Raw genomic sequence first — 15,574 nt, forward strand, 5'->3', positions numbered from 1 at the left:
AAGAACAAATGCCATTATCAAAAGAAGCCAAAACGTTTTCCATAGGGACTCTCTAAGCCCACTATGGTTCTGTTTAGCTTTAAACCTGCTCTCTAATATACTGAATTGGATGAAAATTGGGCATCCAGGATGATAAAATGAATTAAACCTTGACTCACCTTGGATAATTCGAAATTATACAATGCTTTCATCAGTAAACAATTCAAATAGTAGAACTATTTTCTAAAGATATAAACGTGAACTTTGGTCGAGAGAAGTGCAGAACATTAAGCATAAGGAAAGGTGCACCAGAGTGGCAGGATACGATACAACTGTTGGATGAATATGAAACAGTCATATTTCATATGATCGTCAACAGGTAAAGAAAATAGACCATTGTGCAATAAAGGGAAAACTTTCCACAGAACTTACTTCAAGGCTTAAGAAAGTCATTCAAACAGAGCTCAACAGTAAAAATACAACAAAGGCAATAAACACTTTTGCAATACCCATATTAACACATTCTTTTGGCATAATATCTTGGTTCAAAACCGATCTGGAAAATTTACAAAGAAAAATAAGAACTGAAATGACAAGTTTCAGAAAACGTTATGCACATTTGAATGTCCTTAGATTAACACTAACTAGGACAGAAGGAGGAGGAGGAATGACAGACATAAACATTTACACAACAGTCAGATAAAACTCATAAGGATATATCTTCAGCAACAAAAACAGGATTCAGCACTCCAGGTGAGCATATGCAATTCTGATCAGCACTAAACTTAAATGAAAGCACTACCCAAAAAAGTGAAGAAAGTATCACTACAGAAGAAAAAGTTAACCAATGGAAGAGCATGACCCTCCATGGAAGACATCCGAATGACCTGAGTAAACTAGGTGTCAACAAGGAGGCGTCAAACGCCTGGCTCAGAGTTGGAGACCTCTTCTCAGAATCAAAAGGGTTGCTTGTAGCAATACAGGACCAGGAGGTTAACACAAAAAAACTAACAAAAATACATAACAAAAGACCAACAAATTCGAGGCAATAAATGCAGACGATGCCAGAGAAAGCAAAACCAATCCAACACATTACAGGATGGCAAACACCATTCTCCAAACTTTTGCTTAAAATACAAACTCATAAAGTAAATCATACCTGACTATAGATACAACCCTGATCCAGTTATGGAGCTAGACTCCCACAAATTACATTACAACTGATCCATTACTACAAATAGGACAATGCACAATAGTTGTCCGGATATAATATTACAGGGTAAACAAGCAAGAACAACTTATTTAATCGATCTAGCCATTCTAAACCCACATAACTCACAGAAATCAATAAGTGAAAAATACCAGAAATATGCTGAATTAAAAGAGGAAATTGAAAGAATTTGGAACATGAACAGGGTATGCATCGTCCCGATATTAATATCTATAACTGGTATCATCTCAAAGGCACTACACAATAGCATTAAACAATTACAGCAATATTTATGTAAATCTCCAGAAAGCCACAATACTAAACATCACTGGAGTAGTCCTATACCAACCCTTTAATATCTCAAAATACAGATGCAAAGGGACTTGGGAGTCCTCATGCAGTTTTTCCAAAAGATTAACCTACAGGTGAGTTGGTAGTAAGGAAGGCAAATGCACTTCGAGAGAACTAGAATACAAAAGCAAGGATGTGATGCTGAGGCTTTATAAGGCATTAGTCAGACAACTCTCGGAGTATCATGAGCAGTTTTGGGCCCCTTATCTAAGAAAAGATGTGCTGGCATTGGAGAGGGTCCAGAGGAGGTTCATGAGAATGATCCCTGAAATGAAAGGGTTAACATATGGGCAGCTTTTGATGCTCTGGTCCTATACTCGCTGGAGTTTAGAAGAGGAGGTGGGAACCTCACTGAAGCTTATCAAATATTGAAAGGCCAAGATATAGCGGATGTGGAGAAGATGTTTTCCGTAGTGGGGGAGTCTAGGAGCAGATGACACAGCTTCAGAATAGAGGGACATCCATTTAGAACAGAGATGAGGAGGAATTTCTTTAACTAGAGGGTGGTGAATTTGTGGAATTCATTGCCACAAATGGTTGTGGAGGCCAAGATATTGGGTCTATTGGCTCTTGATTAGTAAGGGTGTCAATCGTTCCAAGGAGAAGGCAGGGAAATGGGGTTGAGAGGGATAATAAATTAGCCATGATGAAATGGAATAGCAGACTCGATAGGCTGAATGGCCTAGTTCTGCTCCTATGTATTATGGTTTTATGGTCTAAATCCAGCCATCGCTGTTTTGAAAAAATCCAGTCCCTCTCCCACACATTTCTCTGGAGTAGCTAATTCTAAAGGTTCAGCTGGTCGGGGGGGGGGGGGGGGGGGGGAGATTTCTCCTCACCCCAGTCTTGTACCGTTCAATCAATATTCTGAGACCATGACATCTGACCCTTGATTCCCCAGCCCAGGGAATCGTCTTCCCTTCATCCAGCCTCATACAAAGACACTTCTTCAGAATACTTTAATATTATTTCCAATGTACAAGTGTAAAGGAGGATGAAATAATTGTTACTCCAAATCTGATGCAGCACAAAAAAAAAGAACACAATAATAATTTTAACAAATGTAAGTACGTAAGATAGTTTATATACATAGATTGTCCATAAAGTGACGCTAGGCACAGGAGTGTCTGTACACAAGGGGACTCTGACAGGAAATGATAAAGTAGTGCTGGTTGGGGGTGTGGAGGTGTTGATCAGTCTTACTGCTTGGGGAAAGTAACTGTTTTTGAGTCTGGTGGTCCTGGTGTGGATGCTACGTAGCCTCCCCCCTGATGGGAGTGGGGCAAACAGTCCATGAGCAGGGTGGGTGGGATCCTTCATGATGTAACTAGCCCTTTTCCAGCACATTTCTTTGAGGACGGGTAGACTTGCACTGGTGATGTGTAGTTCTTTAAAGGAGATTGCTGATACTTGTTGCAAAAGGAGACGGGAGGTGAACAAAAACAAAATAGTGGAAGAACACAGCAGGTCAGGCAGCATCTATGGAGGCAGAGCAACGGCTGCCGGTTCAGGCTGGGACTGATTCAGACTGGCCTTGACCTGAAATGCCAACCATTCTTTTCCCCCCACAGATGCTGCTCGACCTCCTGAGTTCCTTCAGCAGATTGTTCTCTGCTTCAGATCCCAGCAGTTTCCATACCAAGTGGTGATTCAGCCAGTTCATATACTCTCCACCATACATCTGTAGAAGTTTGTTGAAGTTTTCTATCTCGTGTCAAATCTCTACAAACTTCTAAGTAGTCACTGCCGTCCTTCATCATTGCTGGGCTGAGGACAGGTCCTCTGAGATAATAACACTGAGGAGTTCAAAGCTCCTAACCCTTTCTACCTCTGATCCTCCGATGAGGACTGGCTCCTCGACCTCTGGTCTCCTCCTCCTGGAGTCAATAATCAGTTTCTTGGTTCTGCTGACACTGAGTGAGAGGTTGTTGTCATGACAACGCTCAGCCAGATCTCCAATCTCCTTCCTATATGCCGATTCATCACCACCTTTGATATGGCCTGTTATCTATCTATCCATTTAATTTCTTATCTATCTGACTGTTTGTCTATTTATTTGTTTGTTTATTTATTCACTCACTCACTCATTCATTTATTTATTTAGATATACAGCACAGTAACAGGCCCTTCCAGCCCAATGAGCCCGCACTCCCCAATTACACCCATGTGACCAATTAACATGGAGCCTAGAGCACAGGCTGTTCAGCCCATAATGTTGTACCGACTTTTTAACCGACTCTAAAATCAATCCCACCGTTCCCTCCCACGGAGTCTTCTACTTTTCTATCATCCATGTGTCTCTTGTATGTCCCTAATGATTCTGCCTCTACTATCACCCTTGGCAGGTTGTTCCACTACTCTCTGTAAAATAGAAACTTATTTTGGACCCCCCCCCCCCCCCATACTTCCCTCCAATCACTTTAAAATTATGCTCCCTTATATTAACCATTTCAGCGCTGGGAAGAAGTTTCTGACTCTCCGCGCTATCTATGCCCCTTATCATCTTGTACACCTCTATCAAGCCACCTCTCATCCTCCATTGCTCCAATGAGAAAAGCTCTACTTTGCTCACACTGTCTTCATAAGACATACCCTCTGGTTCAGGCATCGTCCCGGTGAATCTCCTCTGCAGTTTCTCTGAAGCTTCCACATCCTTCCGATAATGAGGTGACCAGAACTGAACACAACACTCCTGGTGTGGTGTAACCAGGGTTTTATAGAGCTGCAACATCCCCTTGTGAACTCAACCCCCTGACTTGAAGGTCAACATGCCATATGCCTTCCTACCACTCTCTAAAAAACATACCTCCGACATCCCTCCAAACACCTTAAAGTTATGTAACCTACAAGCCCATACATGTTTCTTTTAGAATGTGGGCGGAAAGTAGCGTACCTGGAGGAGACACACGCGGTCATGAGGAGAATGTGCAAACTCCTTCAGACAGCGTTGGGAATCGAACTCAGGTACGCTACCTGAAATAATGCCGTACATGCTGCTAGTTTGTGTGAAGGTCAAAGCAGGCCGCTCTCAGCTGGAGAGGAGAGGGGGGTGGTAGAGGATGACCCATCTCACTGCCGGAGGGTGTTTGGCTTTTCACTTTTTCCCTTCTCTCAACCAGACTATCATCACTTTGGGCCTCGCTGGAAGGAAAGTTTCTGCAACAAGATGCCAGGTCTTATCAACCCAGAGAACGGCCAGAATCTGCTGCTCAGTTCATCCAAAGTCTCGTCTTGTATGACTGGCTACACCCTCGGGATGTGTGCCTCATTAACCTACACCAACATGGAGGATCACCCAGTCGAAGGTTCACACCCATTCTCAGAGACTTACGTTTACAAAGATAAAGATTAAAAGATAATCTTTAGCTTTATTTGTCAGATGTACACTGAAATATACAGCAAACAGCGTCGTTTGGCGTCAATGACAAGTGCAGTCCAAGGACATGCTGGGGGCAGCCCACAAGTATCACCACGCTTCCGGCACCAACACAGGGTGTCCAGAACATACTAACCTTCACTAACCCGTCTGTCTTTGGAATGTGGGAGGAAATCAGAGCACCCGGAGGAAACCCACACAGTCACAGGGAGAACGTACACACTCCTTGCAGACAGTGGCAGGAATTGAACACTGATTGGTGATTGTTAGCACAGTAAAGCATTATGCTAATTGCTACACCATCATGCGACCCCAGTTGAGATCCGTTGCCAGATGTCAGGTGAAGTTGTTTGCTTCTCACAGTGAGCAGTAGAGCTATTATTTTGCGAACAATTGGAAGATGTGTTTCATTTCTTCTTGCTCCCCCCCCCCACCCAATCACCACCACAATCCTTCCATTATCACTACAGCATACTCCAGCATGTAAATAAATCTCAATAAGGCATGGGCCATTTGGTCCAATGAGAGTGCTCCATCATATCCAGTCTATTATCCCTCTCAACCTACTCTCCTGCCTTCTCCCCATAACCTTTGATGCCCCAACTAATCAAGAACCTATCTCCCTCTGCTTTAAGTCTACCCAATGACTTGGTCTCCACAGTCATCTGTGGCAATGAATTCCACAGATTCACCACCCTCTGGCTAAATTCCTCCTCATCTCTGTTCTTAAGGGATATCCTTGTATTCTGAGGCTGTGCTCTCTGGTCCTAGACTCCCTGGTTACATCCTCTCCAAGTTCACTCTATTTTGGCCTTCCAATATTCCATAGGTTTCAGTGAGATCCCCCCTCATACTTCTAAACTCCAGCAAGTACAGCCTCAGAGCTATCAAACACACTGCACACATTAACCCTTTCATTTCTGGAATCATTCTCAGAAACCTCCTCTGAACCCTCTCCTATGCAGGCAACTTCTTTCTTAGAAAAGGGACCCAAAATGGCTCTCAATACTCCAGGTGCAGATGATCAATGTCTTATAAAGTCACAGCAGCTTTGCTTCACCTTCATTTCCAGGGGAAGTTTCTCTTCCTCTTGATCAAGTCAAGAACCTTTTTTTTGTGTTAAATGCCTCATGATATTTCTGCCGGGTGATGGGGTGGAGATACCAAAGGAGGTGTTAAGGTGCTACTTCACCCTGCTGGCCTGCAGGTCACCCTTGAATAAGGTGTATCACCTGCTTAGCCCCCGATCAGGGTGTAGCTATGGGAGCTGATGGTGGATGGTCGTACGAGCAGCTGGTGCATATCACAAGTCCTGGTTATGTGACCACTGACAGTAGGCAGACAATCTCTGAAGAGTATTGATGGCTGGGGTCACTGGTCTTGTAAAGACACTGCCCAGAAGAGGGCAATGGCAAACCACTTCTGTGGAAAAGTTTGCCAAGAACAATTTATGGTTATGGGACCATGAATGCATACACCATGCAACATACACAGATAATATTTCTGCATAATTATTATTTTTCTTAATTTTACTTAGAGATACAGCATGCAATAGGCCTTTCCAGCTCTTTGAGCCTTGCCATCCAGCAACCCAGACAACCCTGGTTTTATCCTAACCTAATCATTGACGACTAATTAATCTACCTGGTACAGCTTTGGACTGTGGGAGGAAACCGGATTTGGGAAAAACCCCATGCATTCCATGGGGCAGACATATGAACCCCTTACAGGCAATTGAACTCCGAACTTCGATGTTCAGAGCTGTAATAGTGTCCTGCTAACTGATATAGTTACTAGGGATAAATAGGCTGATGTCCTATGAAGGCAACTTCACAGCAATTGTCCATTTATAAATCCTCTGCATTAAGTTCAACAAATGTATGCTCCAACATCTTAATTAATTCATTAGCAGGTGAACTTCCTTCTTCAGGTTTATTTTAGGGCAACACCAACAATAATTTCCACTTACAGAGCAATTATAAAATTGCAAAAATGCCAAGAGTGATTACCAACACAGGGTCCCATGAGGAGATGGCAGAGAATCTCCCCAAGAAACCTTGGTCGAAGAGAGCTTCAAGGAGGAGTGAGAGCTCGAGAGGGGGAGAGGGCAAGAGAGCGAATTCCAGATTCAGCAATCTGCTATCAAGCAGCGTCAGCTAAACAGATAATCCTGTCTTTTACCTTTCACACTGCTCAGACTGGTAGTTGAACCGGAAAAATTATGACTCCTTTCAAAAAGATACTTGCTGAGTTGTGAGGTGTTTTGGAATGTGCTGAGATCTTTAGAGGTAGAAGTCAATGTGAATTCAACAATACAGAGTCACAGAATACCGCAGCACAAAAACAGGCTATTCAGTCCATCTAGTCCATGCCTACCCGATCTACTGCCAAGTCCCATCTACCTGATCGTGGACCCTCTCTTGTCCAAACTTCTCAAGCGTCACACGCGAGCACACAGCCATTACTTCCTCTGGCAGTTTATTCCGCACTCTCACCACCCTCTGAGCGAAAAAGTTCTCCCTAATTTTCTCCTTAAGTATCTCAACTTTTACCTGAGACCTATGACCTCTAGTTCTAGTCTCACCTGCAGAATCTCTTGTGTTTATGCACTACAGGGGAAATTTTTTTAACCTCAGATCGTTGAGAAAGAGGGGATCGTCTGACCTCTTTGGTCTTTTCTACTTTTGATAAACCCACAGCTGGTCTAATCTCACCTCTACTCCATTTTCCTGCCTGTTCTCCACACCCTGAGCCACCCCACCTCCACATTGCATTTCTGCACAGCCATTTAAAAGTAAGTCCTCTATTGACAAACGTACAACAAAGTAGAAATCCTGATGGAATATCCTGACAAAATCTTTAATGATTAGTTTTGTTTGACATATGTACGTTGAAACATCAAAACATAGTGAAACATGAACAAGAAACACATTCCAGTGATGTTGGAGACAGCCCATAAGAGTCGCCACACCTCCAGCACTAAAACAGCATGCCCACAACTCTGTACCACTAACCCGCATGTCTTTGGAATGTGGGCAGAAACAGGAGCACCCGGAGGAAACCCACGTGGTCACGGGGAGAGCGTAAAAATTTCCTTACTGACAGCTGTGGGAATTGAACTCTGACTGGTGATCACTGCGGCTGTAAAGTGATTACACTAACCACTACTCTACCATGTCACCCACAATGTCAATACATTTCTTATCCTCCTATTTAAATCATCTGTCCAAGCTAACTGTTTGATTGTATGTAACTGTTCTTTAATCCAATGGAATCAATGCAGAAAGAGGAGAAAATTCAGGCCTAAAAACAAAATACTCTGCAGATGCTGGGGTCAAAGCAACACGCACAACACGCTGGAGGAACTCAGCAGGTCGGGCACCGTCCGTGGAAACAAACAAACAACCAGTCCTGATGAAGGGTCTCGGCCCGAAACGTTGACTGTTTGTTTTCACGGATGCTGCCCGACCTGCTGAGTTCCTCCAGCGTGTTGAAAATTCAGGCTTGATTGTTAATATGAATATTTACTTTCTGCCTGTTTCGCCACTGGTGTTTCGGGCAGCAATGAAGGTCCTGCATCTCTGGCAGTGTCCAGGGCTTCCTTCATCATGTCAGTAACTTCCTCTTGGTTTTCCCTTCTGTCACTATGCAAGGCCCGGGTAGAAACTCAGAATACTGCCTCACTCAGATGTAGAAGGATTCTTCTTTACCATTTCCATAGCAGTTTCGCTAGCCCTCAGCTGAACCCCTGAACCTGGAGGACCATGTTATTATGCAAAATACTGGAGGAACTCAGCAGGTCAGGCAGCTTCTAAAGAGAGAAATAAACAGTCGATCTTTCAGGTCAAGACCCTTCACCAGGGCTGGAAAAGAAGAAGGAAGAAGCCAGAATAAGGAACTGAGGGAAAGGGTGGGAGGACAAGCTGGCTGGTGATAGATGAGACCAGGTGAGGGGGAAGGGGAGGTGAAGTAAGAAGCTGAGAGGTGATTTGTGACTGATTTAAAGGGCTGAAGAAGAAGGAATCTGACCAGAGACGATAGTGGGCCATGGGAAAAAGGGAAAGATGCAGGGTAGATCCCAAGGGAGGTGAGGAGAGGAGAAAGGTTGTGCTGGGAATCAGAACGGGGAATGGAAAAAGAGAGAAGGAAAGAGGGTGACAGAAATTACCGGAAGTTAGAGGAATCGATATTCCGTTGTTTATATTCCGCCAGAGATGCTGCCTGACTTGCTGAGTTCCTCCAGAATTTTGTGTGTGTTGCTCAAGATTTCCAGCATCTGTGGAATCTCCTGTGCTTATTATGATGATATTGCCTCTCTGTGTGCTTCGTTGAAAAACCTGTGCCATTTGTTGGTTCTTTGAGTTTATCAATTCTATTTCCCTGCAGGACTTTTCATCTATCCTGTGGATGAGTTCACTACCGTGGTTGGATTCGAGGCAACAGTTTCTGGGCGCATAGTAACATTGCAAATAAAAGACAAAGCTAAATTAGATGACTGTTATTTTGACTGCAGTAATACTTCATCTGGAACCTTCCAGAATGGCAATGGTAAAACTCCTTAAAGATTTGTATTACTTAAATTTGAATTCTTATGTTTTTAAGGATCTTTCAGAAGTCAGGAAGAGGCACAAAACTTGTTTCACAATCATTTTATTAAACGTTGATAGAGCAAGGAGAATTGGAAATGGACAGTAACAGGAGCAGATACTGGTAGTTGGAGGGAGAGAAGAAGGAAAAGGACATTGCGGAGCCATGTGGTCAGCATTTTTTATACCCACAGATAAGAAACATTCCATTCAAATTCGTAGTTAATAGCTAACCAATCAGATAGCCATTATTCAAATAATGCAGCACCAGAGACACTTCCAGAACTTGCAAAGTACTGTGACCACTAGTGAACACATTGAACAACTGCAATTACATACTATAACCACTAGGGGACGTACTAAACAGCTCAAAGAGACAGACAGACAGACATACTTTATTGATCCCAAGGGAAATTGGGTTTCGTTATAGTTGCACCAACCAAGGATAGTGTAGAAATACAGCAATATAAATATAAAGAGCTTCACCTGCCCATTCACCTCCTCTATCACCTCCACTCAGGGCCCTAAACAGTCCTTTCCGGTGAGGCAACACTTCACCTGTGAATCTGCAGGAGTCGTCCATTGTGTCTGGTGCTCCTGATATAGCTCCTAATATACAATGGTGAGAACCGTCATAAATTTGGGGACCACTTCGCCGAACACTTTCGCCATCTGCCAAAAGTAGAACTTCCCAGTGGAATACCATTATAATTCCCATTCCTGTTCAAACATGTCGGTCCATGGCCTCCTCTTGTGCCACGATGATGCCTCTCAGGGTGGAAAAGCAATACCCTACATTCTGTCTGTATAGCCTCCTACCTGATGGCATGTGTATTGATTTCTCCTTCTATGTTCTTCTAGACAATAGGTACAGAAGTAGACCATTTGGCCCTTCGAGCCTGCACCGCCATTCTGAGATCATGGCTGATCATCTACTATCAATACCCAGTTTCTGCCTTGTCCCCATATCCCTTGATTCCCCTATCCATAAGATACCCATCTTGCTCCTTCTTGAAAGCATCCAGAGAACTGGCCTCCACTGCCTTCCGAGGCAGTGCATTCCACACCCCCGCAACTCTCTGGGAGAAGAAATTTTTCCTTAACTCTGTCCTAAATGACCTACCCCTTATTTCAAACCATGCCCTCTGGTACTGGACTCTCCCAGCAGCTGGAACATATTTCCTGCCTCTATCTTGTCCAATCCCTTAATAATCTTATATGTTGCAATCAGATCCCCTCTCAATCTCCCAAATTCCAGCGTGTACAAGCCCAGTCTCTCTAACCTCTCTGCGTAAGACAGTCCGGACATCCCAGGAATTAACCTCGTGAATCTACGCTGCACTTCCTCTACAGCCAGGATGTCCTTCCTTAACCCTGGAGACCAAAACTGTACACAATACTCCAGGTGTGGTCTCACTGGGGCCCTGTACAAATGCAAAAGGATTTCCTTGCTCTTGTACGCAATTCCCTTTGTAATAAAGGCCAACATTCCATTAGCCTTCTTCACTGCCTGTTGCACTTGCTCATTCACCTTCAGTGACAGATGAACAAGGACTCCTAGATCTCTTCGTATTTCTCCCTTACCTAACTCTACACCGTTCAGATAATAATCTGCCTTCCTGTTCTTACTCCCAAAGTGGATAACCTCACACTTATTCACATTAAACATCATCTGCCAAGTATCTGCCCACTCACTCAGCCTATCCAAGTCACCCTGAATTCTCCTAACATCCTCATCACATGTCACACTGCCACCCAGCTTAGTATCATCAGCAAACCTGCTGATGTTATTCTCAATGCCTTCATCTAAATTGTTGATGTAAATCGTAAACATCTGTGGTCCCAATACCGAGCCCTGTGGCACCCCACTAGTCACCACCTGCCATTCCGAGAAACACCCATTCACCGTTACCCTTTGCTTTCTATCTGCCAACCAGTTTTCTATCCATGTCAATATCTTCCCCCCAATGCCATGAGCTCTGATTTTACCCACCAATCTCCTATGTGGGACCTTATCAAATGCCTTCTGAAAATCGAGGTACACTACATCCGCTGGATCTCCCTTGTCTAACTTCCTGGTTACATCCTCAAATAGATTAGTTAAGCATGATTTACCCTTGGTAAATCCATGCTGGCTCGGCCCAATCCTATCACTGCTATCTAGATATGCCACTATTTCATCTTTAATAATGGACTCTAGCATCTTCCCCACTATTGATGTTAGGCTGACAGGACGATAGTTCTCTGTTTTCTCCCTCCCTCCTTTCTTAAAAAGTGGGATAACATTAGCCATTCTCCAATCCTCAGGAACTGATCCTGAATCTAAGGAACATTGGAAAATGATTACCAATGCATCCGCAATTTCTAGGGCCACCTCCTTTAGTACCCTAGGATGCAGACCATCTGGACCTGGGGATTTGTCAGCCTTCAGTCCCATCAGTCTACTCATCACCGTTTCCCTCCTAATGTCAATCTGTTTCATTTCCTCTGTTACCCTATGTCCTTGGCCCATCCATACATCTGGGAGATTGCTTGTGTCTTCCCTAGTGAAGACAGATCTAAAGTACTTATTAAATTCTTCTGCCATTTCTCTGTTTCCCATAACAATTTCACCCAATTCATTCTTCAAGGGCCCAACATTGTTCTTAACTATCTTCTTTCTCTTCACATACCTAAAAAAGCTTTTGCTATCCTCCTTTATATTCCTGGCTAGCTTGCGTTTTTACCTCATTTTTTCTCCCCATATGGCCTTTTTAGTTAAGTTCTGTTGTTCCTTAAAAATTTCCCAATCATCTGTCCTCCCACTCACCTTAGCTCTGTCATACTTCCCTTTTTTTAAAAAAAAATGCTATGCAATCTCTGACTTCCTTTGTCAACCACTGTGGCCCCTTTCCCCCCTTTGAATCCTTCCTTCTCCGGGGGATGAACTGATTTTGCACCTTGTGCATTATTCCCAAGTATACCTGCCATTGCTGTTCCACTGTCTTTTCTGCTAGGATATCCGTCCAGTTAACTTTGGCCAGCTCCTCCCTCATGGCTCCATAGTTTCCCCCGATCAACTGCAACACTGACACCTCCGATCTGCCCTTATCCTTCTCAAATTGCAGATAAAAACTTCTCATATTATGGTCACTACCTCCTAATGGTTCCTTTACTTCAAGATCGCTTATCAAATCCTGTTCATTTCACAACACTAAATCCAGAATAGCCTTGTCCCTGGTCGGCTCTCGTACAAGCTGTTCCAAGAATGCATCCCGTAGGCACTCTACAAACTCCCTATCCTGGGGTCCAGCACCAACCTGATTCTCCCAGTTCACCTGCATGTTGAAATCCCCCATAACTACTATGACATTACCTTTGCCACATGCCAATGTTAACTCCCTATTCAACTTGCACCCAATATCCATGCTACTGTTTGGTGGCCTGTAGACAACATCCATTAGGGTCTTTTTGCCCTTACTGTTCCTCAGTTCTATCCACACAGACTCCACTTCTCCTGATCCTATGTCCCCCCTTGCAAAGGATTGAATCTCATTCCTCACCAACAGGGCCACCCCACCCCCTCTGCCCACATTCCTGTCCCTACCATAGCACGTATACCCTTGTACATTCATTTCCCAGGTCTGATCTCCCTGCAGCCATGTCTCCGTTATCCCAACAACATCATAGTTACCCATTCGCACCTGAGCTTCAAGCTCATCTGCCTTATTTCTGACACTTCGTGCATTCAGATATAGAATTTTTAGCCCATTTCTCCTCTCTCTGTTTAAATCGCTGCCTATTGTGCTTAACCCAGCTCCCCGAACTCCCATCGGGCTATACACCCCTTGAATTTTGTTGTCCTTCCTAAATTTACTTATTCTTTCAACACATTTAACTCCATGTTCCGTCAGACCATCCCTCTGTACATGTGTCCTCCTTATCACTTGTTCCGCCTCACCTTTCTCTACTACACACTTAATATTCCGGAACCGTGTAGTCCCCACCTGTCCTTTATTCTTCATCTCGCTATCCTCTCGCATTCTGGATCCCCCCCCCAGAAGCACTAGCAAACTTTCCTGCAAGAATGTTAGTACCGCTCCAGTTCAGGTGTAAACCGTCCCGTCGGAACAGACCCCACCTTCCCTGGAACAAAGCCCAATTATCTAAAAACCTGAAGCCCTCCCTCCTGCACCATCCTCTCAGCCACGTATTAATTTGTATAATCCTTCTGTTCCTTGCCTCACTCGCACGTGGCACAGGTAGCAATCCTGAGATTGTTACCCTGGAGGTCCTGCTCTTCAGCTTCGCACCTAACTCCCTGAACTCATCCTACCCACGTCGTTGGTCCCTACATGGACTACAACATCTGGGTTCTTGCCCTCCCTCTCGAGAATAACCTGCACCCGATCTGAGTTGTCCCGGACCCCGGCACCAGGGAAGCAACATACCATCCGAGACTCCCGATCTTCCCCACAAAATCTCCTATCCGCCCCCCCCTGACTGTAGAATCCCCTATCACTACCGCTCTCTTCTCTTCCCTCCTCCCCTTCCTAGTCGAGGGTCCAACCTCAGTGCCAGAGACAGGACCACTGCAGCTTGTCCCTGGTAGGTCATCCCCACCAACAGTATCCAAAACGGTATACTTATTGTTGATGGGAACGGCCACAGGGGTGCTCTGCTCTCTCTGACTGTTCCCCCTGCCTCTCTTGACTGTCACCCATTTGCCTACCTCCTGTCTTCTCGGTGTGACTGCCTCCCGATAACTCTTATCTATCTCTGCCTCTGCCTCCCGAATGATCCGTAGTTCATCCAGCTCCTGCTCCAATTCCCTAACTCGGTCTGATAGGAGCTGCAGCTGGATGCACCTATTGCAGGTGTGGTCATCAGGGACAACTGTGTTGACCCTGACCTCCCACATACTGCATAGGGAGCACACCACTGCTCTAACTGTCTCCCCCATTACCTGATCCCAGATTAGTCAGAATAAATGAAAAAAGTACCTACTGACCTTACCTTTTTTACCTCAGCAAGCACGTAGTCAGGCTCACTGATTTCCTCTCAGCGAAGTCCCCTTGCGTCGAAGCCCGGCACTCTGCTCCCGCGCACTCCGCTGCCCTCTCTCCGTCTTGTTTTACGGCGGTTGGCACCCAGCTTAATGGACGCTGCCCTCTCTCCGTCTTGTTTTACGGCGGTTGGCACCCAGCTTAATGGACGCTGCCCTCTCTCCGTCTTGTTTTACGGCGGTTGGCACCCAGCTTAATGGACGCTGCCCTCTCTCCGTCTTGTTTTACGGCGGTTGGCACCCAGCTTAATGGACGCTGCCCTCTCTCCGTCTTGTTTTACGGCGGTTGGCACCCAGCTTAATGGACGCTGCCCTCTACTGAACGTGGGCCTCTTTTCAAACCCCGCGCTCGCCGCTGACGTCACCCGCGCCTGCGCAGTTTTACCTTCCTCCTCAGGTACTCTCCAGGTAGGTCCGAGGGTCTCGGCCTACCTACAACGGCTGATCCTCCGATCTCCAGTCGTCTGTCGACCTCAAGCACTCCTTACTCCCGCTCCGCTGCCCACTCTATTCCACACTCTGACCTTCTTATACCTAACTATCACCTCCCTCTGGTGCCCCTCCTCCTTCCCTTTCTCCCACGGTCCACTCTCCTATCAGATTCTTTCTTCTCCAGCCCTTTGCCTTTCCCACCCACCTGGCTTCACCTATCACCTTCTAGCTATCCTCCACCCCGCTCCCTCCCCATCTTTTTATTCTGGCATCTTCCCCCTTCCTTTCCAGTTCTGATGAAGGGTCTCGGCCTGAAACATTGACTGTTTATTCATTTCCATAGACGCTGCCTGACCTGCTGAGTTCCTCCATCATTTTGTGTGTGTTGCTCTGGATTTCCAGCATCTGCAGAATTTCTTGTGTTTATACTAAACAGTCACAGCTATAAGTAGTATAAAAATACTAGCAGACATAAATTGTTAAGCTGCAAAGAAAGTAACAACTAACCAGTCTCATCCAACATTAACAAACATGAGGAAATCTGCAGATGCTGGAAATTCAAGCAACAGACACAAAATGCTGGTGGAACACAGCAG

At 45.0% G+C, this 15,574-nt stretch overlaps 1 protein-coding gene across 1 annotated transcript in view; it reads left to right on the plus strand.

Moving 5' to 3' along the window:
* vwa5b1 (von Willebrand factor A domain containing 5B1) overlaps nt 1–15,574 on the plus strand; it is a 168,542-nt gene that overhangs the window by 34,515 nt on the left and 118,453 nt on the right. The window contains exons 2-3 of the mRNA XM_073032499.1: nt 4,660–4,845; nt 9,303–9,464. Coding sequence (XP_072888600.1) covers nt 4,707–4,845; nt 9,303–9,464 — 301 coding nt within the window. The 5' untranslated portion in view covers nt 4,660–4,706. The remainder of the gene's footprint in view (nt 1–4,659; nt 4,846–9,302; nt 9,465–15,574) is intronic.

This window comes from Hemitrygon akajei, chromosome 29 (genome assembly GCF_048418815.1).
Source record: "Hemitrygon akajei chromosome 29, sHemAka1.3, whole genome shotgun sequence".
Lineage (NCBI taxonomy): Eukaryota > Metazoa > Chordata > Chondrichthyes > Myliobatiformes > Dasyatidae > Hemitrygon > Hemitrygon akajei.